Source organism: Vespula vulgaris, chromosome 6, assembly GCF_905475345.1.
Source record: "Vespula vulgaris chromosome 6, iyVesVulg1.1, whole genome shotgun sequence".
In the NCBI taxonomy this organism is placed as follows: Eukaryota; Metazoa; Arthropoda; class Insecta; order Hymenoptera; family Vespidae; genus Vespula; species Vespula vulgaris.
The window spans coordinates 3135794-3162333 of NC_066591.1; the positions used below are offsets into that span (position 1 = coordinate 3135794).

The window sequence follows — 26540 nt, forward strand, 5'->3', positions numbered from 1 at the left end:
TCTCTCTCTCTTTCTCTTTTGAGAGTGAAACATCCATAGCGAACCGAGCTCGGGCCAAACCGGTAGAAGTAGAGTTACCGCCGGTAAAGTCTCGAAGAAATCGCTTCGTTACTTGCCGCTGAAAGCGTAGGAAACACTTGGGGCCATCGAGTGAAGATCCGGTGGCGCGTCTCGAGGATAGCTGCGCATCACCACTACCACCACCATCGGTGTTACTGGACTACTACTACTATTACTACATACTTCTACTACCATTACTTTCATGATAACGCAAACACCGCTGCAACTCTACTATCACCTCATTAAAACTGCATGAAAAGAACCGAAGGGTGTGGCTTTGTTCTTTAGTTTTCTTCGGATCTCGAACGTCTGTTGTTTAAGCTCTTTCTCATCTTTAACTTTCATCTCGAATAATATAGCATATATTTTTATATTTATATTATATATACATCTTTATATGTGTAGATATAGTGTATATATATGTGTGTGTGTATGTATGTATATATATATATATTTGTCTCCTTATTCTTCTTCTTCTTTTTCTTCCATAAGACGATTTTGATATTCCATATTTCCGTTTTCCTTTCTTTCTTCTGGCCTTCTCTAAACCTCGCCATTCCTCATTTTATTCTTTTGTAGTTGCAAAGTCATTGAAAAGTATAGAAAGAATATCGAATAAAGAATCGTCATCTATCGACGGTACTTTCGCATCGTGTATCTTTTTTACTCCCATTAAATCGAATTTACATCGACCTCGCATACCCCTAGCTCTCTCTACCCAACCCCTACTTAATTCTTCCCTGGACTATAACTTTCACCGACGTCCATCGATAAATCGTACTCTAACGTGAAGAAAATGACAATTTCATGGATAGTAAGATAAACGAAAGAAGATTTTCGAAGGGAAAGTAACGAAGTTACGTACTTCACTTCTTCACTTCGCGAGAAAAGTTATGTAAGAGTTTTGCTTGTTCAGTAGAATTTGATGCAAATTACTGTTTTAAGTCTGCCGTGATTTTATATTGAGTGAACTGTAATTTTCAAAATCGTCGATTTATCATGAAACGTAATTATTCAATTTCTTTTTTCCCTTTTTCTTTTTTTTTCCTTTTTATTTATTTTTTTTTTTTTTTTACTTCACCACATCATTGAATCTACTCAAATGAAAAACTTTATTTGATAAATGAACTATGGTAGACCTGTTGGGGCTCGTTATTCCCGCAGGAACGTTTATTTCCATAGAAAAAAAAAAGAAAAAAAGAAAAAATAGTAAAATGATGAAGTTCTGATGAAGTGTACACGAATGCCACGTTTCACGTTCATACGTACCCCTCTCCGTTACATTTGAAAGATAATTAACGTGGAAAATGCATCAGAGAATATGTAGCAGAGTTCCCTAACTAAATTCGAATTTAACGCTCTATAATTTCTTTAAAGTGAGAAACTAACTATGAAAAATATTTTACGTTCAATGCTAACGATCCACGAACAAGTGAGCTTTCATATAAATATAAATAAAAAAAAAAAATCCTTGAACATTATCTATTTGATGAACACGATTCTTTTATGAATATTTCCCGAGCGAAAAATACCGAACCAGAAGATTAACATTTCATTAAATACATTTCTAATTAGCCCGTAGACTTTCGTTAAATATTTCAGCTCGAACGAATTCGTTTAAAATGCCAAGTTACTGAACAATATATACAATTGGCTGGTTGTGTCGCGATCGACGTTGGAAATTAATTATTCTGTCTCTGAAAGAGCTGTATTTGTTTTATGTAGGTGCAAAATTAATAAAATGTCGGTTTAAGTTGTTGATTACCAAGAAAATGTCAACAATGAGAACTAGCAATAAGAAAATATGAAAAAGGAAGAGGCAGTCGAGCAAAAGGAAGAAAAGGAAGAAGAAGAGAGCTAAGAGAATCGATAAAATCCCGTGGCACAGATCGGAAATACTATTATTCGTAGGATTTTCCTTGATGGATGAAAATAACGAATTCGTTGGGATAGTTCGATTTAAAATATACGTTTATATAAAAATAAAAAGGATGTAAAAAAAAAGAAATTTGGTGACAACAGTTACTCTTAAAAATCTGTCGAGTTAGCTGCACGACAACGAGGCCCCATCCTCTCTTACTTTCTTTACGTTGAAATAAAAGACGCTCGGGTCGGCCACTGGTGTTCTTACCCTTTAAAAGAATACCCTGCGAAAAGTTTGAATTATGGACCATAAAAACTTTGCAAGCCCGGACGATTAAGTCGCGGATAATATAGTGGACCCGAGCTAAAGCCACGGAAAGTCAAGTATACAGGTGTTAGTATGCAGGTGTTAGTATGCACGTATATATAGGTATACTTTATACGCAAACAGCTCTAGTTACTGTATGTTTGCGTCTGGGTAACATGCGTCCTCTAGGTAGCACAACCCAGGCTTTGTAAAAGGGGGAGTTGCCGTACTCCATACTGTTACTATACTTTATACGGTCTATACTATCCAATTTAGAAACTCGTCTTAATTCACTAGTTAAAACCTGACACTAATTCTATTTCTCTCTTTCTGTATATGTGTACGAATCTCTGTTTTTCATTCTTTTCATTTCTTTTTCTATTTAATGAAGCTGAAAAAAATAAAAAAAAAAAAAAGAATGAACGAAACTGAATGATTCCCGACGGCTCGTTAACTTCCATCATTTTGACGTTTTTAAATAGGACTTATATGCGAGTAAAGTAAATACGTTCCAAAGGACGAATATAACTTTGTTCGTGCATAGTTTCCTCGACGAGAAATATACCTGAAAAACAAATATAAATTCTCGCATTGACAGAAAGACGGACAGACAAACAGAGTAGGGGGAATAGAGAGAAAGAGACCTACGACTGCTAATTACCTACATGTTGCCGGGAACAGCACACAGAGATGTTTACTCGGTTGCTTCAACTATGAAAATCAACTACCTCGAACGTTCAAACAAACCACAATTTATATATACAAATGACCTCACTTGTTCTTATTACGTGTTTTTGCCAAAGTATCCGGTACGGTGACCGTAATGCTTTGATAATTAAATGTAATAAACACGACTTCTGATTCCATGTTTAATATGTACAGAGTATACCGTGTAACTCGTTAAAAGATAAAGTTCCAAAACAATGAGAAAAGATAATGAAAAAGACAAATAATTTCGAGTCAATTTTGCTTTGAGCAATTTGTAATTTATTTCTGAGAAATTCGCGATAAATAAATATATATATATATATATATATATATATATATATATGAGAGAGAGAATATACTCTTTTGTTTATCTTTAATATGCAACCAGATATTAAACCGTAACGAGTTATCGGAGTCACTCTTTATAAAAGATCGTTCTAATGAGCTTTCTCATTAGCAAATATACATACACGAAGAAGACCAAAGCAAATGATTAATAATTTAAAACCCATTCAAGATTTCTTTCGGGCTTAATAATCCGTAAAGAACTTTTGATTTTTTATCATATATATCAAGGTAAACTTTATTCGAAATAATTTACAATTAAATGTATCCATCGGGCTTATCTCTTCCTCAAAGAATAATTCATAAGTCTAGAAACGTAAATCGGTGCCTATTTAACAAAACGAAAGCTTCGTAGATTCGATGTTTGTGGCTGACACGTAAAGCTGTGAGCCAGACTATATACCACTGCGATACCACGAGAGGCAATGCATTGTTTACGAATTGCATTAACGTCAGACGCAGTGACCTCTTGGTGAAAACAATTAAGATACAAGCAGGCGAGTATTCTCTCTCTCTCTCTCTCTCTCTCTCTCCTCCTTCTCTATTTCTCTCTTTCTCTTCCCCACTCCTTCGTTTCATCCTTCTAGCATCACCAACGCAACCACGTCTTCTATATTCCTTCACCACAGAATCCTCTCAGCCGTTATAAACTCTCAGCCTTCGTACGACTGCAGGGGTAAACTGCACCGCATACTGGAACGTCGTACGGCGATAGTTTCGATAAAATACGTTTAGGATTATGCGATCTCTCTGTGTGATCGAATAAGAGCAACCTTGAGAGAGAGAAAGAGAGAGAGAGAGAGAGAGATTTAGCATATGACCACTACCTTTTAGAACAAATCCACCAAGAGAACAAAGTATAGTAATAAACGACTGACAAAACGTACACTATCGAAATAGATTCGATTAAATCCATGGTATACGTTCTCCTAATTGTTTAGTGTACTTTGTATAACCATTAAATGGTTTAGGAACAACCAATATAAGATAGAATATATTCGAATGTAATTTTCTAAAGAACAATTTTCTCTTCTCTTGTATAACACAAATTGCGTATCTTTTGATGTTTCCTGTAATAACGATGAGGAATAGAGAAATAGAGAAAGAGAGAGAGAGAGAGAGAGAGAGAGAGAGAGAGAGAGAGAGAGAGAGAGAGAGAGAGAGAGAGAGAGAGAGTGATGACATGTTTTTTATTTTATTCTTTTTTTGAGTTTCGTTTATTTACTTATTTATTTTTTTCTTTCTTTCTTTCTTGCTTTAACACCGAAATTAGTTTCAAATTCCTCTCGATTTTCGTTTGTAGCGACGACAAAAGCAACTAGGAAATTTCGAGGACGACCGATTTCCATGTCGTTGCTCCCGTAGAGAAATTTACTCACGTTACTTACGACTGTCTCTTTGACGTGGTCAAATTTTACGCTCGTCGATGTTTCATCAGTCATCACCTTTTACGTTTATCTCTGTCAAAGGTAATTCCTCTCGTATACGACGTGCTTGACTATTCTTTATCTCTCGAATTATCTTCGATTTTCGAACTGTCAAGAGCTGTTTACGAATGTTAACATTTGTTCGACTCCAAAGAAAAAAACATATATATATATATATATATATATATATATATATAAAATGCGATTTACAATAATTTCAGCATATTTTACAGTTTAAACGAATTATTCAAAACTCAAATATTGTATGTTAAATACTTTCGAATAAAAAAATTTGATGTTATTTTCTCGTAAATTTACTTCTCCACCATTTACCATACACTATCGTCACTTGGAACAATTAATCAAAAACAAAACGAGAATTTAATTGCCGATCAATTATATTAATTTCCTTTCAACAGGAAATAGATAAACGATCCCAAGAAAGACAGAAAAAGGAAAGAGAAAAAAAAACCAAGAGAAAAGAATATCTCGTCCAACTTTTTTTCTCTCTTTTCTACCATACATGGTTGCAATCATTAAAAGCACTAATCGGATTATCGCATATGAAATAATAGACGAGGATATTAATCACATTTAAAGCGGACGCACGTGTCGTTGCGTGTAGGTTGCGGCGAGAGATTGCGGAAGAGGGCTTTTGCGGTCCTTTCAAAATTTATCGTTTGTCGCGCCGAATGGCAATCTCGTGTCCCAAACCGTCGACCCAGCCGGATTTCTCCCCTTTAACCCCCCCGCCAACATTGGGATTTTATGTCGAATAAAAAGCGTACACGAAGATAGCACGACGTTTCCTTCTCTTTTCAAGAGAACTCTCTAACAATCTCTCCTACCACCCTCAATTTCTATTCCCAGCTACCCACTTACCACCCACCACGCATTCACACATTTTTCTCACCCTCTTTTTCTTCTATCACTCTGCTCGATTTTGTCCTAACTTTGTACTTACGTACATACATATCTCTTCCCTTCGAATCCTTTCTCTTTTATCTCTATGTCTTTCTTCTATTTTGTAATCTTTTTTTCTACTTCAATTAATAACCACAACGTTCGCTCGGTCAATTATTCTTTTATTAATAAGACTAAACATTCGAAATAAATTCTTAAGAAACCACATTAGAATTCGTTTTCCATTCTAAAAGAACGTTTAATGATCTGAAAATTTCTTTTACAGCGTAATACAAAGCAGACTCGATCGAGAAAGTGGACGTTCTCAAGCTGGAAAATGAACAAGGAGAGAGAAAAAGAGAAAATAATGCGTCGCATACGAATAGCAACGCAAAAGGAAACGAAAAAGACAGAAGAAGAAGAAGACGAAACAAACGAGAACGAAAGAGAGAGAGAGAGAGAGAGTATTGAAGGGGATGATATAGAAAGAGATAAAAGAAAAAAAGAGAACGAGAGGACGAAAAAGGGTGGGAGAGAGAGAGAAAGTCTCGAGTGCCGTTTTAAGAGCTTTTAAGCTGAGCGTTAAGCCCGGATTTATTTCTGACCTGTTTACACCGGGAAAACAATTGACTGGCGAAACGTTATCGCACGTAACGGTTTGTGGTGTCTACTTCAAACAAACCAAGTCTCGATCCGTTTCATCTAACTAACGATCGAAACGCGTAAAATCGTTCATGAGTAGAACGGTTTATATTCTTTAAGTAGATTCTCACGAAACGTCGCGACATTTTACGAGTCATACGGTCGTAAGATCGATCGATGAAAACATTCAGCCAAAATTTAATTTCATTGAGAAAAAGAGAGAGAGAGAGATTCATTGAGAAAAAAATATAGTAAAAATATTATATACGTAGAAATATTATATATGCATGAATTTTTTTATACTACATCGTAAATATATTATTATTATATTACATATAGAGTCTCATTACTAATTAAAGAAAAAAAGAGACGAGATTAATTAGACAATTAAAAAGCAACTAGATAATACGTCCACGTAATATAATATAATCACATTATATACGAAGAATTTTTAATATAATTAGTACGAGCAAAGATAATGGAAACATTTAAAACGTGAAATTTTGAAGGCTCGATACGTAGGAAGATAACGTTATTGTTTATTGGACGTTTCGTAAAATTTTAATAGAGACAAATATACGTATCTATGTAATTGCGTATGTAACCGAAAGTTTTCGCGTCGACGACGCGAAATGATTATTATAAATAGAGCTTTAAAGCGAATATCGTTCGCGAAAATTCAACTGCAATTTAATTTTCATCTTATTGTTTGGCTCGACCATTCTAACTTTCATTAACTCTTTAAATTAATGTATAAGAACGGGTCATGTTATGGAAGCTGAAAATTTTGGAAATTGACAGCTCTCTAAGGGATCATTGTTAACATAATCGTTTCTAATTTAATTCCTTAAATTTAATTCCTTTTATCCCTCCAAAAGGGACAACAAATTTTCGTCTTTTATTATAAAAAGACAATTTATCCAAAATTCACTGAATATTCATCGAATTAATTGAGAAATGAAGTATTGGTATACATATAGGTAAATCTACTCTAACATCGCGAACGCGAACTATAATCCTTCTGCTTTCTCTGGGAAACGCTAACGGCGACAGAGAGCTTAAATTCGCACGTCTAATCTCCTAAACTCGCGGTTGTTTAATCTCAAAGCTGACAGCTTGTTACCATCTATAAGATTCTCTTCAGTGTTGTCACGACGTTACGGTTATTTCGAACGCCATCGACGACGAGGAAAATCCTTTAATTATCCAGCTTTAAGCTTTATTAAGTAGATAAAATATGGAATATTAAATACGAAAATATACGAAATTACTTACACCGACGATATTTGTTATCGTAACTTTTATTTTTGATTAGTATTGATTCGTAGAAAAATTCTATATTTTGTCGCGAGAGCGCTTTCGGGGTAATGAAGGAAAATAAAAAATAAAAAAATAAGGAAGAAAAGAAAAGAAAGAAATAAAAGAAATAAAAAAGTAATTTAATCGTCAAAGTTTGACCAATACTTTTAATAACGACGTTTTCTCTCATCTCGATATAATGAAAGTTGTCTGCACGCTTTATCGCGGATACATTCCAAACTTGAAACTTGAACGAAGGTACGAGGAAAAGGAAACTGTAGGGTAGAAAATAAATTGCTCGGTGGCAATCCAGGAAGGGTCTGAATTACGAGCTTCGTTCTAAATTACGAGCGAACGCTCTTCCCACGGTTGGTCGAAGGTGATTCGTAAAAATCACGGGAGTAACGCGTTCGCGTTCCTATTAGTGCTCGATGGAGTAGGATATCTCTCTTTGTCGATGGTTTCGACGCTCTCCCACAGTTAGACGATACAGGACGGACAGTTTAACGGTATATTTATTGGAAAGCGTCGCGGCTTCGAGGTAGAACATGGCACTTTTTCTTTTTTTTCTTTTTTCCCTTTTTCCTCTTTTTTATTTTTTCCTTTTTCTCTTCTTTTTTTTTTGGTTCGAAAAACGTGCGAAACGAAGAGAAACCATGCCGTATGCTGTAATTTATACTAGACGTTGCTGGACGGTCAGTATACCACGTCGTTCGTCTCTGAACACCGTAAATCCCTCTTTGCTCGTACCTGCTCACGGATTTGCTATGGATCGAATCGAATCAAACGAACGATTGTCCGATCGAAGATAAACGTCTGTCTCTTTACTTTAAATCCATCGGAAATCGAGCCTCGCGAGAAATAATCTTCGTCTTTGTATATAAGAAGGATCGAACGAAGAAGCCATTTTTATCAAAAAGCACATCGCTCGTTTCGTTACAATGGAAAGACTTCGCCTTTCCCTTCTCACCGTAACTTTCTTCGGTACATCTATACGTAAAATTAATAATATCAAGACGCACCCAGATGTATTTAATTCTTACTAAGCCATTCATCCTTCTAACTCCTTTTATACACCGGCTGTATATAACACGAGAGTTAGAAATACTAGTAATAGTGTAAGGTGGTACATGATACCAAGCAACGGTCTACGGTCACGTAAATAATTCGACGCGCTCGAAGAAAACCGTTAATTTCTCGCTGGTGGTTTCCCCAACTCGAGTGGAGGTAATAACTACCGCAGAAAATACTAGGAGGGAAAGAGAGAAAGAGATGTGAGAGTGGTTGGTGACAAGAGTGGAGGGGGATAGACTTTGCTTGCGTTGGTAAGCACGTAAGAAATGCTCTCGAAACTCGGCGAAGGAGACGCTGACGAAAAGAGGGAATTAAAGAGAAATAGCGAGAGAGAAAAAAGAGAGAGAGAGAGAAAGAGACTAAAAAAATAGAAACGAAAGAGAGAGAGAGAGAGAGAGACAAAAGGAAGGATAGAAATGGCGTTTCTACCCAGCAGGCTGGCGAGTGACAGTAAGCCGTGGAAGAACTGAAAACTAATTAGCTCGCGAGATTCCGCGATGCTGCTGCTACTGCTGCTGCTGCTGCTTGTCTAAAAAGAGGCAGGCAGGCAAACGCACACATATACATTGCCAACGAAATAATGCTTTCGACTAGTAGCATAGTACCAGCTTGCTTGAACAGTGTAGGAAAGACTAAGACGACGCGTTTCTACTTCTACCCTTAGTAAAAAAGGAGAGTTTAAGTATTTCCCTTCCTTCTCTATGAACCATCTCCAACTTCTTCTCCCACTTCTCTCCTTCTCTTTCTCTTTCTCTCTCTCTCTCTCTCTCTCTCTCTCTCTCTCTCTCTTTCGTCATCGTCGTCGCTTTTATTCACGAGCCGTTCTACTTGCGATCACCAAGCGAAAGAAGCAACGTGTGCTGCTCCCTCTTCCTTCTCGAGACCGAGTAAAGCTGCGTGTTAACGGTGAAAGCGTGATGGTAAGAGAGATGGGGAAAAAGAGAAGAGAGAGAGAGAGGGTAGATAAAAAAAAGAGAGAGAGAGAAGAGTCGACAGTCGACGAGAGCGAAGAGAAGAAGAAAATTCATGGCTATACTCGACGACTACCAAGGCGCGGATGGCAGGTACCGAGGAGTTTGCGTAAAGGGGTTTAGGTAAATTGAAAATGGAATTAAATTCTCCGGATGCCGCTCAAGAGGATACAAGGAGGGGTATGAAAATCATCCCACCTTTCTTCTCCCTTCTTCCTTTCCACTCCCACCAACACTTATTCTTTATATTTTTCTTTTTTATCTTCTTTACCATTCCCTTCTTAAATTCTGTTTAAGTTCTTTTCCATTTGTTTTTTTTTCTTTCCTGTTTCTTTCTCTCTTTTTTTTTTCTTTTTTCTTTTCCGTTTTTTTTCTTCCTCCTCCCCCGATCCTTTTACAGGGAGTAAAAAATTTTTGACGACGCGAACATTTGTTTTCTTTTTTTTCTTCTTCTGTAAATAAAAAAACCCGGTTAAACGATGTAAAAAAGAAGAAAGAAGAAAAATAAAAAGCTATGTTAACAATGTAAATAAGTAATTGATATATGTACGTATTACGAAGACTTATTCGTTAATAAAATATCACTTTACTATCATCGAAAAGTAATATGCAATAAAAGAAAGAAAAGATACACGATGTCTATCGATAATTTATATCAATAAGATCGTATGATTTCAAATCGAATCACTTGATAATTCGAAGGATACTTCAAAAAGAAATGTAAGTACAAGTTTTTATTTGTCTCAGTTTTACGGATAGACAGGAAAATATCTTCTTAAACACGAGTCGATGAGACGCATTGTTCGAGGTGAGAAACTTCGGTGTCGAGTGATAACGATGGAGAGAACGAGCGAACGAAATATCTCACGGACTATTCAGTGAGAGGAGAATTAAGATTACGTAAGAATAAGAAGAGATATATATATATAGAGAGAGAGAGAGAGAAGGAGAGATAAGCGAAAGTTCGCGATATCTAAGAAAGAGAAAGAGAGACAGAGAAATAGTTGAAAGTTCACGATTTCTAGAAAAGGTAGAGTATAAGAGAGAGAAAGAGAAAGAGAAAGACAGAGAAAAGGAATAACACAAAAGAAAGAGATGGATGATCGAAATCTCATTAAATCTTTGCATTAACGTGCCAACGACGTACGCATTTGCTTATGTAGAAAATTTCCAATTTGATTGGATCTCGTTGGAAAAAGATAAAGAACAAGAGAGACCAAGAGAGAACAATATATATATATATATATATATATATATATATATATATATATATACATAGAGAGAGAGAGAGAGAGGGAAAGAAGGAAACTTGGCTTTTACGGCAAGTATTATTGAATAAAGGACGATTAATACCTGCCAACTTTCACGGCAGCTCTGAACGGTACAACGAACCAAGGATCGAGTGTTGGCTTACTTGAGTATCGATAGGGACAAAGTGCGAGCGTCTTCTCCAGCATCTCTGCCATTCTCCCTTCCCCCTCTTTTAGCTTTTCTCTCTCCCCGATCGTTCGCTATCGAAGCAAAGACGAATGGGACAAAAAGAGCCGTCGCCGGCAGCATCGCCATTTCCTCGGATCGGATATTCAATTTCAGTTTCCGACTTCGTCATCTTGTTTGCAGCAACGACGACGACGAAGAAGAGGACGACGACGACGACGACGACGACGACGACAACGCGAGATGCCTTTATAAGTATCCGTGAAGTTTATCGGTATTAATAAGAATTATTTAATGTCTTTCTCTTACAAAAGTCAATAATTTCGGATCTAACTTTATAACGTTTATACGTAACTACTCGTCGATTCATATCGATAATTAGAACGACATATAAATGATTTTATATATATATATATATATATATATATATATATGTGTGTGTATATAAAGTTATTGCATTTTATACGATTTATAGCAACGTAGAAAAGTGAAAAGTTCCCTCTTTGTTTTGGAAAATCATATAAAGTAAGTTACTTGAAAGTTCTTTTTTTATCTTGGTTCTTCTCTCTCTTCCTCTTTTTTTTCTCTTTTCTCTTCCAACAGTACATAAGCTTCTTAAACGATCGCCAATCTTTTTGCATTGATCTTTTGGAAAAGAAAAAAAGAAAAGTCGTTCCTTTACGATCGCGATCGTTCGGATTAAAGAAAGTTGGAACGTTCAAAGTGAAAAAGCTCGTAGATCCAATGAGCGATAATGAGTCGGTCGGCGATATGGTACGGCGTATCGGCTCGGGTTAAATATAAGGTCGAATTAGATGGAGAAAAGAGGAGGATTTGAAAAAGGTTCGATAGGTAGCCAAGATCGGTGCCAAAGTCAGAGAGAACTTCGAGAGAATATTTGCGATACCGTCGAAAGGTACTTCGCGCGAAAATACTGCTAATTACGTTGGATCTCGGCCAAAGCGTTCGCCTCGTTCGAAAATATTTTCGAATCGTTTCTGCGTGGCTGCGCCCAACCGATCGACCACCGACCTACCGACCGACCGACCGACCACAAAACTGTCGCCATTGAAAATGTCTCTTCGATAATAGGCATTAAATTTTGAGTGGTGTCTTTGAAACGTCATATCCACGAGTATTCGAGTATACGTAGTATCTATCTACGGTGTTTATTCAATTTCCGACTCGATTAAGTGGAAACTCCAACCTCCAATATTATGATCCTCGTTGCAAATTTCAATTTCTATCGTTACGTTGCAGTTGACGTAGGAACGTTGTAACAACGTAAATAACACGTAGAGAACACGAATAATAATAATGATGATGATGATAAATGTGATACATACGTGAAATCTTTCGCTCGAGAAACAGAAACGTATGTACTTCGATTTTGTCGAAATCGTTTTATCAAAGGAACTTGAACTTTCACCAGTGAAACCTTTACGAAGTAAAAAGTACCGGACGTTGTAACGCTGAAAACGTTGACACGCGTACACGTGTTAAAGGCTGTAAAATGACGCGAGATATCGGATAAATCCATTTTGCATAAAATCGATGTTACACGTTGACACGAAAATCTATCTCCTCTCATATCGTGACGGCGTTGTCGAGTATAAATGCCATTATCTCTCGACCATGAGGAATTTGAGCTTCTTTTTAAATTGTTTTCCCATTTTTTTCTTTCTTTTTTTTCTTCTTCATTTCTTTCTTTCTTTCTACCATTCCCTTTCTACTTACTTTCATCATTCAACGTTTTCTTGAAAGAGGAGAAACTCGTAGAAAAGCTCGCTCAAAGCATTCGAGTTTAATGTTCTCGAACGTATATCCATAGTTAAAGTAATTATTTCCTTAAGTAACATTATCTCACGAAGGATAAGTGAACGTAAAATTACACGATTCTCTCCACAATTTTGATTAAACAGGAAGAGAGAGAGAGAGAGAGAGAGAGAGAGAGAGAGAGAGGGAGAGAGTGAGAGAGAAAGAGAGAGTTTATAAATCCGCTATAACTTATTTATCGTCCGTGAATATATCCGCGGCTTTTTCTACACTATACGAACTAGCTTCGAAACGGAAAATCCATATTTCACGTAGGAAATCACTTAACGCCCTTTCCGAGTTTACCTCGCACATGTTAACGCTTCGATCGATAGCATTGCACGATACTATAGGGATAAAGAGGAAGAGAGGGAAAGAGAGAAAGAGAAAGAGAGAGAGAGAGGGGGGAAGAGAGAGTAAGAGGAATAGATATAGAGATGTAGATAAATTCGTTAAACAGCGCATAAAACATCCAACAAGAGAGGTAGGAGGAGAGGCAAAAAAATTCAATGACTAACCGTTGTTGAACAGAGGTTAAAAAATATCTTTTTCAAATGATTGATCCACGTTCGTTAGAATGAACAAAGAGAAAGGGACAGAGACAGAACAATGAAAGAAAGGAAGACAAAAAGAGAGAGAGAAACAAAACGCGAAATGATAAAATTCAAAAGAAAATAGAAATGTATCTAGAATTTGCAACTTCTGGTTTGCATTTGAAAAGAGAGAAAGAGAAAAAGGAAAAGAGAAAAAGAGAGAAGGACGACGACGACGAAGAAAAACAATCAGCGTGCTTTCGATTGGGTCCTATTAAATTTCGACTTCATTAACCGACGATTGTGTGCGGTACGAGCTGGCAACGAGAAGCCACTGCTCGAAGCTTCAGGCATCGCAGTAAAAATGTAAAACAGGACACAACGCACCAACCTCCCAGCTCTACTCGAACGAGAAGAGTAACGAAACTACCTCGGCCAGCGCACAGGATCCGTACTCGGATCACCGTAAATAAAACTACCCCACTTTTCTCTATCCGGTTCCAATACTTTCCAAAACGCACGGGAGTTCATCGATACGGTTAAATTTATTCCTACATTAAGAGGAACAATCGAATGACCAATTTTTATTCACGACATGGAGTATAATCGAATGAATATGGTACTGCTATTATTACCTACTAGAAATAGATAAAGAGAAAGAGAGGGGCTGCGATTCTTTTTTGTAAAAAATAAATTGAAATCGTTAAGAATTAAATGAGAGGGATTTTTTATTTCTATTTTTTTTCTCTCTCTCTCTTCACTTTTCTCTCTTTTTTCTTCTTCTTCTTTTTTCTTTTTTATTTTTTTATTTCTCCTTTTTTTTTTTTTTAACCAACTGAAAAACACACGTAGTCCACGTAGATAGAAATGTGTTCGCGGATTATCTTTATTATCGAATGCGCGTAAAAATATTTATAATGTTTATCTAGATAAAAATTATTGAGAGATGAAGATTAAACGTATACGTACGTATATTAGAATTTTTATTGGAACGGGGTTACTATTATGGACATGGTATCAATTTAAACGTTTTAACTCGATTTTCCTTTCCTTTGATGTATATAAATCGTTTTTATAAAAAATTTTTTAATTCACCATTCCCAGTTATTTTACGAAGAAGGATTATTCTATTCGAAGATACGATTATCGGACTAAAGTAATATCTTTTTTCTAACTTTTTATCCTGACTCTATGTCATTCTACATACATTCCACCTTCACGTAGTAGATTTTAATAACTCGACTATTTTCCGGTCGACCGGTTTCGATAAAAGTGAGCAAAGTGACAGAGGAAAAGATAGAGAAAGAGATAGAAATATATATATATATATATATATATATATATATATATATATATATATAGAGAGAGAGAGAGAGAGAGAGAGAGATTCAAGTAGGGAAAAGATAAAATGGCGGATGGACGAAAGAGAGCTTTGAAATATGGGTCCTATCGTATCACGGAGAATAAAAAAAAAAGAGAGAGAAAGAGAGAGAGGGAGGAGGAGAAGTAGAGGGGGTAGAGAAAACTAGAAAAAAGTGGAGAATGAAAAAGAGAAAGAGAAAGAGAGAGAGAGAGAGAGAGATTCGAACGTGTCCCCTTGTTCTCGTTGAAATATTTGCCGGTGGTGGGCACGGCGTGTGCAGCCGATAAAACAAAATCCGATTTAAATGCTTTGTTTTCGTCACGCTTTTTTTCCCACCGGCGAGTACCGATCGTGCCTGCGTCCTAATTGATTTGCGGAGTAATGGATCAAGCGGTACCGCACGTCCAAACCCTAGAAAGAGACAGAGAGAGAAAGAGGGAGGGAGGGAGAGAAAGAGAGAGACCATGAGAGAGGTAGAGAGAATGAGAGAGAGAAAGAGAGAGAGAGAGAGAGAAAACCAAAGTCGAGACTAGCAGTACGAACGAACGATCCAACAGAGCGATGGCCAATAACACGCCGGTTTTGCGTTTGGGTTTGCGCTCGATCGCACAAACTCGATGAGTATAAACCGTACGTGCCGATATGGGACGGGTTTGCGCGCGTGCATGCACGCACAACTATCGAAAAACGAAAGATGGATAGAGATAGATAGATAGAGGAAGAGAGAGAGAGAGAGGGAGAAATTTTCGTATAACGAACGATACGTTAAATGATTTCCCGGATATACTTGTATCATTCTCTTGATACTTCGTTTACAAAAAGCCATATTTACTAAAATACACAGTTGTGATTCTCTTTGATTCGTAACATCTCTAAATTCGGCTCTTTGATCAAAATAAAATCCTCGTTGACACGTTTATATCGGTTTTCGTTCTTGAATCAGCATCATTTAATCAAGAGAGACATTTAAATAGGTTATTTATTGTATCTATCTATGGTACACGTTTCGACGAAATGGTTACATATCTTTTTTTAAACGCACAAAAGGTATGTATGGATAATTTTTTATCTCTCTTTTTTTTTTCTTTTTTCTTTTTTTTTGCATATATTCGATATAACGCGCTAGAATCATAAGGAAGATTAACGAGTTTCCATTGGATTTATCGAGAGATTTTGAAATTTCGACAAACGTGTCGGAAATGTTCGACTTTTCGATAATTTTTTTTTTCTTTTCTTTTTTTTTAAATACGTTTCCAATATCTTTTTTATTACATTTTCTCTCTGTATAATCTGGTAATAATGGGAATAAGTTATTTGAAGTTTTGAATTTTCGCAATTTCATGTTATTAATTATTACAGCTTTTTTGTTTAAATTTTATGTTGATTTTTATAAGACGAGAATTGTACAAAATTGTAGGTGAGGCAAAAAAAAAAGTTACATTACTATCATTAACAACGAGCTTGCCACCCTTCATCTCGATCTTTTTTTTAAACGAATGTACCGTAAAATGTTAAGAAATTTTGTTAATCGTACTTGATCATACTTGTACAAATCGCGTTTTGAAATAGGAAAACTAGAGTTGTCAGATATAATCTTTCATTCTTTAATCATGCGTCCCGTTTAATTTTCAAGAGCGAATAAAACTACTTAAACTACTTAATAACACGAGCACGATAACTTCATCGTTATTGGAAAGCCTGTTAAAACTTTTGCGAGCAGACCAACAAACGTGTGTTCACGTCTTTCATAATGAATGATACTAACTATTAGGAACTACGTCGGATTGAAATTATAATGTATAAAATGATAATTAGCACGATACTCGTTTAATCGAATGTATATTTATTCTACGTTAATGAGATTTTACATTTAGTAAGATAAATCTGCTAAATGATATTGAAGTTTATCTTTGGAAAGGATGAAGGATGATCTCGATGATGATATAATAATCCTATATAACCGAGAAAAGTAATTAAAGAAAAAAAAAAGAAAGATTAAAAGATTAGAAATAATCGCTTCGTTCTCTTTCGACGTAAAAATGTAAATTAAATATTCACGAACATTTCATTTTAATAAAACGCTTGATCGATGATTGATCGATTATAAAAAAAAAGAGAAAAAAAAGATACAATACACTCGTAGTAATTTTACGAGAAAAAATGAAGAATAAAAGGAAAACATACTAGCAATAACTTGGCTTCTTCGACTATGTTATAGTCAGAAAGTACATACCTTATTAAATTAACCCTGCCATCGTAGTAACCATATATGCTTCGGGCTTGCACTCACGACTTGACCAACTTGCAGAGGACCCAAGGTGAAGAGTAATAGACGGAAGGTTAGGGATACGTGGGGTAGAGACACCGAGGTGTAATGCGGTGTACGCTCGAGTCTATAATAATGTTATGCAGCTAACTAACTTCGTCGATCTAGTTCCCCGGTATACTCTACCTCCAATCTTACACGTTCTGAATCTACGTGCCGGTTATTACGCTTACCCACATTTAATCTAGAGAGAGAGAGAGAGAGAGAGAGAGAGATGGAAAATACGAGCGATTTATCAAATGAAATAAACTTCAATGTCGTTCGCTATCCAAATTAATCATTTTCATTTTCTCTGTCTGTCTCTCTCTCTCTTTCTCTCTCTCTCTCTCTCTCCCTCTCTCTCTCTCTCTCTCTTTCTCACACCTTTCAGTCCAATTAAAACATTCTTACCTCACAAGACTGGCTTTTCATGTCATTTATAGATATGTGTACGATTACATAATTAAATGATAAAACTATTCAACGATCAAAGCGCATATACACTCTTGACTCATTCATTTTCTAATTAAGAATCAATTTCTAGCTCGTTACGAAGACTAATTTCTTTAGTCATACAAAATTCGAAATATTTATCTTAAAATTACATATGTTACAGGATATAGAATAAATATCAAGTAGTTATCCTCAATACAACGATGAACTAAATTAAAAAGTGATAATAAATCGTTAAAACTATTATATTATATTAAAATTAATAAGTTAATCATTTATTATTATTAAATATTCATAAATACCAAATAAACCATCGTATTTGATATTTGCTCTTTATACGTAACATACATACTTAACAAATACTCTGACTTGTACAATTCACGAATAATAGTACCGCAGATTCCATGATCATCGGAACTTCTTGCTAACCAACGTTGGTACGAAAAGCAAAATGAAATTGGAATGCAGAGCGCAGCAATACGGGAGGATTAATTATTCGTATATGAGGTCGATAGATTATATTTTACGCGTACGAACTAAATTGGAAACACCTGAAACTGACAGGGACTAAACTTTCTCGTCTAGAAGCTAAACAAGTTCTCTATCTCTCTCTCTCTCTTTCTCTATCTATCTATCTATCTCTCTCTCTCTTTCTCTCTCTCTCTCTCTTGTTCACTCTCACTTACAGGTAATGAGAGAGAGAGAAGCTTCAATAACCGGAAGACATCACCTTCTGCTATAGAATTCTCTACATACACATGCATACAAATGTATGTGTGTGTTTGTACATCGACACCACGTTAATAGGAATGACGCTTACGCGTGTTGACATCGTACGCGCGCGCATACGCTTGCTCGCACGCGTAACCGCGGTAAGGTACGTGATAGAGGTTTCTCGGATGCAATCAAACCATAATAGAATGTCCATGGTAAATAATAGCGTTCCTCCTTTCATGGTTCATCGCTGACATCGATGCACCGTGAATATCGTTGGCATACCTCCTCCATTCGAACGTCCTTCGACTTTTCTTCGACGTTAATAACATCTTTTCGTGTCTTCCCTTCTCTCTTTCTCTCTCTTTCTTTTTATTCGAATGTATCATAGAATGGATATATATGTGTATGTATGTGTGTTTGTGTTTACGTGTTATGTGTTGTATTTCTGTTATTGACTATTATCGGATTTATTCGGCTTGTAGACCATAAAATGTTTTATTCAAGGTTTCAAGACTACTGCTATCTCAAAAAAAGAAAAAGAAAAATAGAAGAAAAAGAAAAGAAAAAAAGAAACGGATATTTCTCAATGATCTCATTGAAGCCGATTATATTGGTTGTAGGAACAGTGTATTACGAGTTCTAATGGTTATTACCGAACGGATTGTGAATTTGTACGTTCGTGTAATACGTTATTACGATCTTCATACATAATCCAAATCGAATTCTCATTCGTCCAAATCCCCAATTAAATCGTATCTAACGATTATTACAAAGCCATAGAAATAACAATAAATTTAAAAAAAGAAAACGAATTATAAAATATAATAGTACAAGCTAGGCCTACGTTATGAAATTTTTTAAGATAATATTTCAAAACAGTCGCATCGATCGAAATTACGAAGTAGACACGGATATCGTGTGGACGAAATTGGCGTCATATGAAAATTTTACAAATATTGCAAGATATCGGACCGAACTCGACTGTCGGTAGACTTCTAACGGTCGACTGCAAATTTCGATTCGAGAACAACGGGAAAATAAAAATAAAAGGGAGAAAAGAAAAAAGAAAAGAGAAAAAAAATGAAAAAAAGGAACGAAAAATAAAAAAAAAAAAAGAAGTAAAAAGAACAAAAACTGGAGTCTACCAACAGGATATGGTGAACAGTGGAGAAAAAAGCGGGAAAATCGAAACGCATTCGTTAACGAGCGCTCTCGGTAGACTTCATACACAACATTTGGTCCTTCGCAAAATCAAAGAGCGTACCGTCGACACAAAGCCAACCGGTTCCATGTCGCACTGATGAAACTGAAATTGAACACGCTGCATACTACTCTACCGTTCTCGGAATCATGTAAAGAATTGCGAAAATGAAAGAGAGAGAAAGATAGAGATAGATACACAGAGAGAGGGGGGAGGGGAGGGAGAGAGAGAGAGAGAGACAGAGCAAACGAGGGAAATTGCGATATAGATGCAAAATTTCAACGTGCGCGACAAAATTGGATAAAAAAGTTAATACGTTCTCTCTCTCTCTCTCTCTCTCTCTCTCTCTATCTATCTATCTCTCTCTCTCTCTTTCTCTTTTTCTCCCTTTCTTTCTTTTTCTATCTTTCTCTTTCTCTCGTAAAGCGTTGCGAAGGGCAACGTAAAAAGAACTCGACGCGGAGTTAACGAGAAACCGGCGAAGGGAATAAAGGATACTGTTATCAGTGATAACTAATATGGTATCTGCATTCTCTCTTTCTCTTTCCATCTTTGATAGCCAAATAAAACACACACACACATACATATACACACAGATATAAGCTTACTACTATTTAAAAATAGGAATTGGATTGTAAAACTTTATCCGACGTCAAAAGAAATGCTCAGTTATCCTATATATATATATATAAAACAACGGATCGTTATTATTCCTTGATCTATTTGTCAGTTCGATGGGTTGAATTACTTTAATTGGTTTTGCTTTTTCTTAAATTCCTTCTAATTTATAATAATAATGAAATGTAAAAGAATATAAAAATAAGAAATATAAAGGTATTTAAGTCGTGAGAGAAAAGAAAAATCGTACGGTTTACGTATGAAAAGAAAAGAAAAAAAAGGATAAAAAATCGAAACGAAGGAAGATAGCCAGATAAACGACTCGATAAAGAGAATTCGTGTGAACGAAAGGCGTCATCGACGAAAAGCACGGATCGTCGGAGCGTTATTCGTGAGCCACGTAGAAATATATATATATATATATATATATATATATATATACATATATATACATATACCTAAGCCGTTCGAAACTGACCGTAAAACGTGGCTGGATTCACGCTAGCGCGTATTTACGCTTGCGTCCGTATCTGAGAAATTGAAATTGATTTATCGATGAATCGCCGATTGAAAGGTCGAGCGACCGGCTAACGAATGGGACTGACGGACGAATGCAGGCCGTATAGCTCGTTTGAAATTCATGAATTCCGCCATATCTATAACCAATTAGGACACACACGGTCGAGCGAGGTTGGGAGGGCTTCGAACGAAGGGGTAGTAAAAGGGGGTTGAAGAGGATGGAAGAACCACCATCTCCATCTCCTTCTCTCCACCCTTTCCCTCTAGCACGACCACCGAACCACGGACAACTTTAATGAAAGCCTTTCAAAATTCACCGAACGCTCCATTCTTTATCGAAGCAATTAGAATTCCCATGCAGCTTGCATAAACTATCGGCTGCCGGTCGAGGGGAAAAGAAACAAAATTACTAGAGTGCCCGCAAACCGTATCTGAGCTTCCCTCGTGGTTAGATATTACGTGCGGTCGTCGATTCTAATTAGAAGGAAGTACAACGCTGTTAAAACTGCGAAAGGGAGACTACAAAAACGTGCTTTGTAAGTTCTAGTATATATACATATGTGTGTGTATATTCATATAAATATATATATTTGTTTATATTTACATAATATAGAATGGATGTTAACGAGTATATGTGTTTGTGTGCGTATGTGTTTACCATCTTGTAATGCGTGTCCTTCAGCTTCAAAATAGTTTACGTAATTGATACGATTGATACGTTCGAAACTTATGTTTCTCTGTAGAAAAGAAAACGAATGAAAAAGTTTTTTTTTAAATAAAATCTCGTAAAAGGACGGAAATTACCTCCGAGAAATTCAATCCCAAATTTACGATCGACTAACATCCTCTACGATTTCTCGTGTTACCGACGACAATTTAGTCGTTTCAATTCGGGACATCCCAACGTAGCTACGTAAATTTCGAGAGCTGTAACTACTACAACGACGACGACGACGACGACGTCGTCGTTTCTAGGTGTAACTCCTTCAGAACGTAGATTTCAACTTACCTGATTCCTCCACGGGTGGTATCGTAATTCAGTGCACGAGATCCATGCCGCCATGTTACGTATCCAGTCGGTTGAGGTATATTGCTAACGACACACTTCAGTTCTATCGTACTACCTGCTTTATAGAATTTATCGCCGGTGGTCGCGCCACGTTCGTCAACAATCTCAACTCTTGGTACTGAAAAAGAAAAAGAAAAATAATTTTCTTTAGTAAAGTACCTCGTAAAAGTACGTCGTCGAGCGACCTACGAGATTTAAAACTAACTTTTGTTAATCAATAGTATACAATATATATATTGTATATGTATATACATATTATGTATATGTATGTAATATATATGTATGTGCGTGTATGCGTTTTACTATGTTTCCACTGTTACGATTTGTTTCTCCTTCTTCTTCTCCTTCTTCTTAACAAAAGATTATTATTCATAGTTACATAAAATTTATCAATCACTTTCATATACATGTTATAATATCATATAAAACGTTTAATAAAATCAATATCCGAATCTAAGATCGATGTAACAAAAGATAAGATATTCAAGATATTCAAGACAAAGATAAGATATGTACCTTGGTGAGCTCTCAAAGTCTCAACTATGTGTGACTTTAGGAATGCGGTCGGAAGAAGCCGCAACGAGTATGCCGCGAGACGTCCAAAGTCAAACTGGAATCGGTATCTAAGGTCGGAGTAATATATTTACTCTGTGGTTTTGAGAGGGCTTAGATAAATACACGGTACTCACCGTACCGTAGAATCTATTTACTCGTATCTATAGATTCGGATTTGTCCTTGGAGAAATGATGAATTATTGATCTTTCAAGGGTATTCCGACGAAGGACGTGTTATGATGATGTTTCTTTTTCGTTATCGATTAATTGACGAAAACGTTGAAGAAGAAAAAAGAACGCGTGAAAATTATGTCATGTTGTTATTTTTTTTTTCGCAAGGAACGAAAATGATTAAAGTAGAAAATATCATTAATGAATGTTTATATGCAAAACTCGAATAATCATATCGGCGATTCACACAAAGGAACAGCATCGAGTATAGCGCGTTGCTAGGTCGTTCATTTAATCGGCTATACCACGCGAGTTCCATGGAACGAGCTCCATTTGAGTATAAAGTTATATCGTGCCTCGATGGAGTCTGTTGGAAGCAACAGTCTGGAATTAATTTCGATGTTGCGAGAGCTGACGGAGGGGAAGAAACAGCAACGAGGAATAAGGAAGGAGAAGTAAAAGGGTTCGTGGTTAGATAAAGGGACGAAACGAGCTGGTAAAATCGATCTTAATCGGAATCAAAAGTAATGAAAAGTCTCTTTTCCAAACTTTTCTATGATCGAAATGAAATTCTAAAATACGGTAAAGAAAAATACGGATTGATGTAAACCGACGAAATATTTTAAAGAGAGTTGATAAAAAAAAAAAAAAATGCCACATACATCGACACACATACGGATCATATATATGTATATATATTTCTTTGAAGAAATTCGAGATGGTAAAGTTTATGTGATAAAATAAAATCTTTACATCTTTTTTTTATCATCTATAGCGTACTGTCGTTTCTATCAATTTTTTTTTTTTTAAGTTGGAATGTCTTTATACGGAGTAAAAGAGTTCGTTAGAAGAGAGATAGAAAGTTCGTTTCTTTATGAGCGGTCGCAATTACTTATTAGAGAAGTCCGAGACACACGGATACTCGTACACAGATAAAGATCGATGAGAAACAAGGACAAAAGAACGGACCAAAGGATAGTGTACAAAGATAGGTCATGTATACGCGTAGTGGATAGAGTAAAAGAGAATAGATGGTACGAAGTGCACTCTGACTTAGCGAGAATCAGCGAGTTCGGTTAATTCCAAAGTAGCTCGTCTCGGTTTCTCTGTGGGGATGTTACTACAAGCAAGCAAAGAGATGTACGATAAACGGGAACGGACTCGGTTACTGAGAGAAGGAAGGAAGGAAGGAAGGAAACTGAAAGGGGTTTTCAGGAGGAGGAACACGAGAGTGGGAGGTAGATGAGGATAGAGAAGAGAGAAACAGAACGACGGGAACGACAACCATAGCAATCAGGAGAACGAGAGGGAACGGCTACGAGTTCGTAGCAAACAATCGTGCGAGCCTTTGCTTCGTGACGCCAGTTAATCAAAGCCTCGACGAACTGGTAGACCACTGTGTTGGTCTCTCTCTCTCTCTCTCTCTCTCTCTCTCTCTCTCTCTCTCTCGATGTCGACGTTCAAACAATAGCTGGCTAGGGGCAAACTTTTAAAACGTCCATTTGGAAAAAAAATCCATTTGCACCGAAATGAAGGGCTAACGTGACCACGGTCCGCTCACGCTTTCCCGATTCTCCCTAGAGTCTCTATATTTTTCTGCGTTTTCTTTCTCTTTCTAGTATCGTCCGTACGATCGACGAACAAACAACCAAACCAGGTTAGCCCTGCGTTACTACTACACTTTAATTATCCTCCATTGTGTAAGCCGAGATTGACCAACCGTTGTTCAGCCTATCCAGAAGCATTCTCCATTTAACTTTTCTCGGTTATTCCGAACGAACAACCCAAAGGCGAAGTCCTTAGATTCGGTAACCGAATCAAGAAAAAGGGGAGAACAAGAGAAAGGGGAAATAAAAAGAGCAAGTCACGGGAAAAAGAGAATGGAAACAATGGATCGCCGTGATTTCTTTAAGAAAGATGGCGGTCTTACTCTTGGACCTTCCTTCCTTCTTTCCTTCCTTCCTTCCTTCCTTCCTTCCTTCCTTCCTTCCTTCCTTCCTTTCTTCCTTCTTTCGAGATTCCTTTGTTTCTTAGGAAAACGTCCAGTGCCATAGGAAAGTTACTTTCTCCGAATAGAGAAGAAGTCTCCCGAATGTACTCGACCCGAATCTTACCAACTCCCGTCCCGCGGACAAAGAATAATACCTAGCTACGATGTTTCTACTCTTCTTCCTTTTACCTTTCGACGCACCCGACTTCTCCTCCCCCTTTCCCTTCTCCCTCTATTTCCTCTCTCTAAGTTTCTACTTTTGCCGCGTGAGAACTTTCAAGCTTCCCCGTCGAACTCCTTCGGCACGACAACAAGTCGAAACTTTGCTCGTGGGGTACCACCTACTAATACTAACACTACTACTATTTCTACAATAGTATTCGACAGATCCTACTTCCTTTCAACGGCCGTTACTACTGCTACTTACTACAAAGTGTTCCTTTCCGCCATTGCCCTACAGCGGGCAACGTAAACTCGTCGTATAGTATAAAGGGAAAAGGCCAAGTTAAATAGTCGAAAGAACGAAATAAGCCAACGGAAAAATTTCTACTTTCAAAAATTCCAAACGAGAGAAGTTTCGCCATCTCTAAAGCGATATAACTCGGTTCGTATTGTCCTACGGGATAAATAAGGGAAAAGGGATGCACGAAATGCACGGAATTGGTATAATACGTTCGAAATTCAATTGTACCGTATCGTTAAAGTGTAAATCTAATTTTTTAACCTTTTAATCGATGATGTAAAATATGTATATATATTTTTTCTTTTTTATTGTAAACACGAAACTTTTCTTTCTGTATAAGAAAGAAACAGTATGAGCTACTACTAACAAACCTTATTTACCGGCATATGAACGGGTGTCTGATTTAATATCGAATTATACTACTTACTTTAAACCCGCCACGTTACGCGTTATTTAAAAAAGTTCTTCGTGATCTACAACGTTGATATAACTAACGCTCATAAAGACAGTTTCCAACTAAAAAGATCATAAAAAAATTACGCAAAAAAAAGAAAGAGAGGGAAAGAAAAAGAAAAAGGAAGTAAAATGTCGTATAACAAGAAGAAGAAGAAGAAGAAGAAGAAAAAGAAGAAGACGAAGAAGAAGATGAAGAAGAAGCAAAAAAAAAGGCAAGAGAATCAAGGGAAGTGTTTGACGTTAAAGAAAAAAACCTTATGAAGAATTTCTATACGGATGATCAATAAAGCTCTAGCAAGCAATTTCAAGTTTACGCTCTTCAACTTTTCCGCAACTTGGCTCGCATCCGTCTTCGTTCTTGCGAACGGTAGGCACGTTCTAAAGCGCGATATCGCAAGCACGATAACACTATAGACAATCCAACAACTGCGAGGAGTCGCGACTTCGTCTGCGTGCACACTACCCTCAGTTTGTCATATCAAATCTAGCATATATTTTGCTCGAGCGACGTTAGCGTCACAACGGGAGTACTCTGGAACAGAATTTGCATGTTAGCTGTGGGAGAGAAGACGCGGATACGCGTGTATGCGGAATGATATGCAATCCTTTCTCTCTCTCTCTCTCTCTCTCTCTCTCTCTCGCTTGTTCAATAAGAGAAATAGAGAGAGAGAGAGAGAGAGAGAGAAATAAAGAGATACGATTCTACTTCCGAAAGAAAAACGATGGAAATTGCATATTTGAATCTATCGCGGCAATTCCGCTCTGGTTTATATCCATAAAGTGATATGCAGAAAAATACAAAGTAATATAATTGCACCGGCCACGTATAAAAATTCTGTATCTTTCAAATTTAATATGCGGAAAACGCTAGTTCTCGCTTGAACAATTCAACAATGTGAACATTCGAATATGGAATAATAGAAGTTACACGATCGATTCGAGATATCATAATGTTTCGTAAGGAAATCGAAAGGATTCGTTCAAATACCGAGAATATGCATGCAATTTTTCTCGATTGAAATAGGATCTATGTATGCGTATGTGTATATATGTGTATGTATATATAACTGACTATATTAGAATATTGAATCGTCGTTGAAATTTTTCTACGAATATTATATTATAATTTTAATTTACTATCGATCGAATCTTATCATTTACATATAAGAATTAATTCGTTTGAAATTCTTTGTCGTAAAACTAAATTGATATATTTTTTTTTTATGCACGAATAAAAGTCGAGAGAAAAAAAGGAAAGAACGAGAAGAAAGAATTT

General features: G+C 36.5%; 1 protein-coding gene across 7 annotated transcripts in view; it reads right to left on the reverse strand.

Annotated features, from left to right (window-relative positions):
* The window catches only part of LOC127064485 (lachesin), a 183403-nt gene that overhangs the window by 38871 nt on the left and 117992 nt on the right, over positions 1-26540 (reverse strand). For all 7 annotated transcript variants that reach the window (XR_007781726.1, XR_007781725.1, XM_050995598.1 and 4 more), the window contains one exon: positions 21570-21747. Coding sequence is in view for 5 of the 7 variants with exons in the window: in XM_050995598.1 (XP_050851555.1) it covers positions 21570-21747 (178 nt within the window). In the remaining 2 variants the exon portion in view is untranslated. The remainder of the gene's footprint in view (positions 1-21569; positions 21748-26540) is intronic.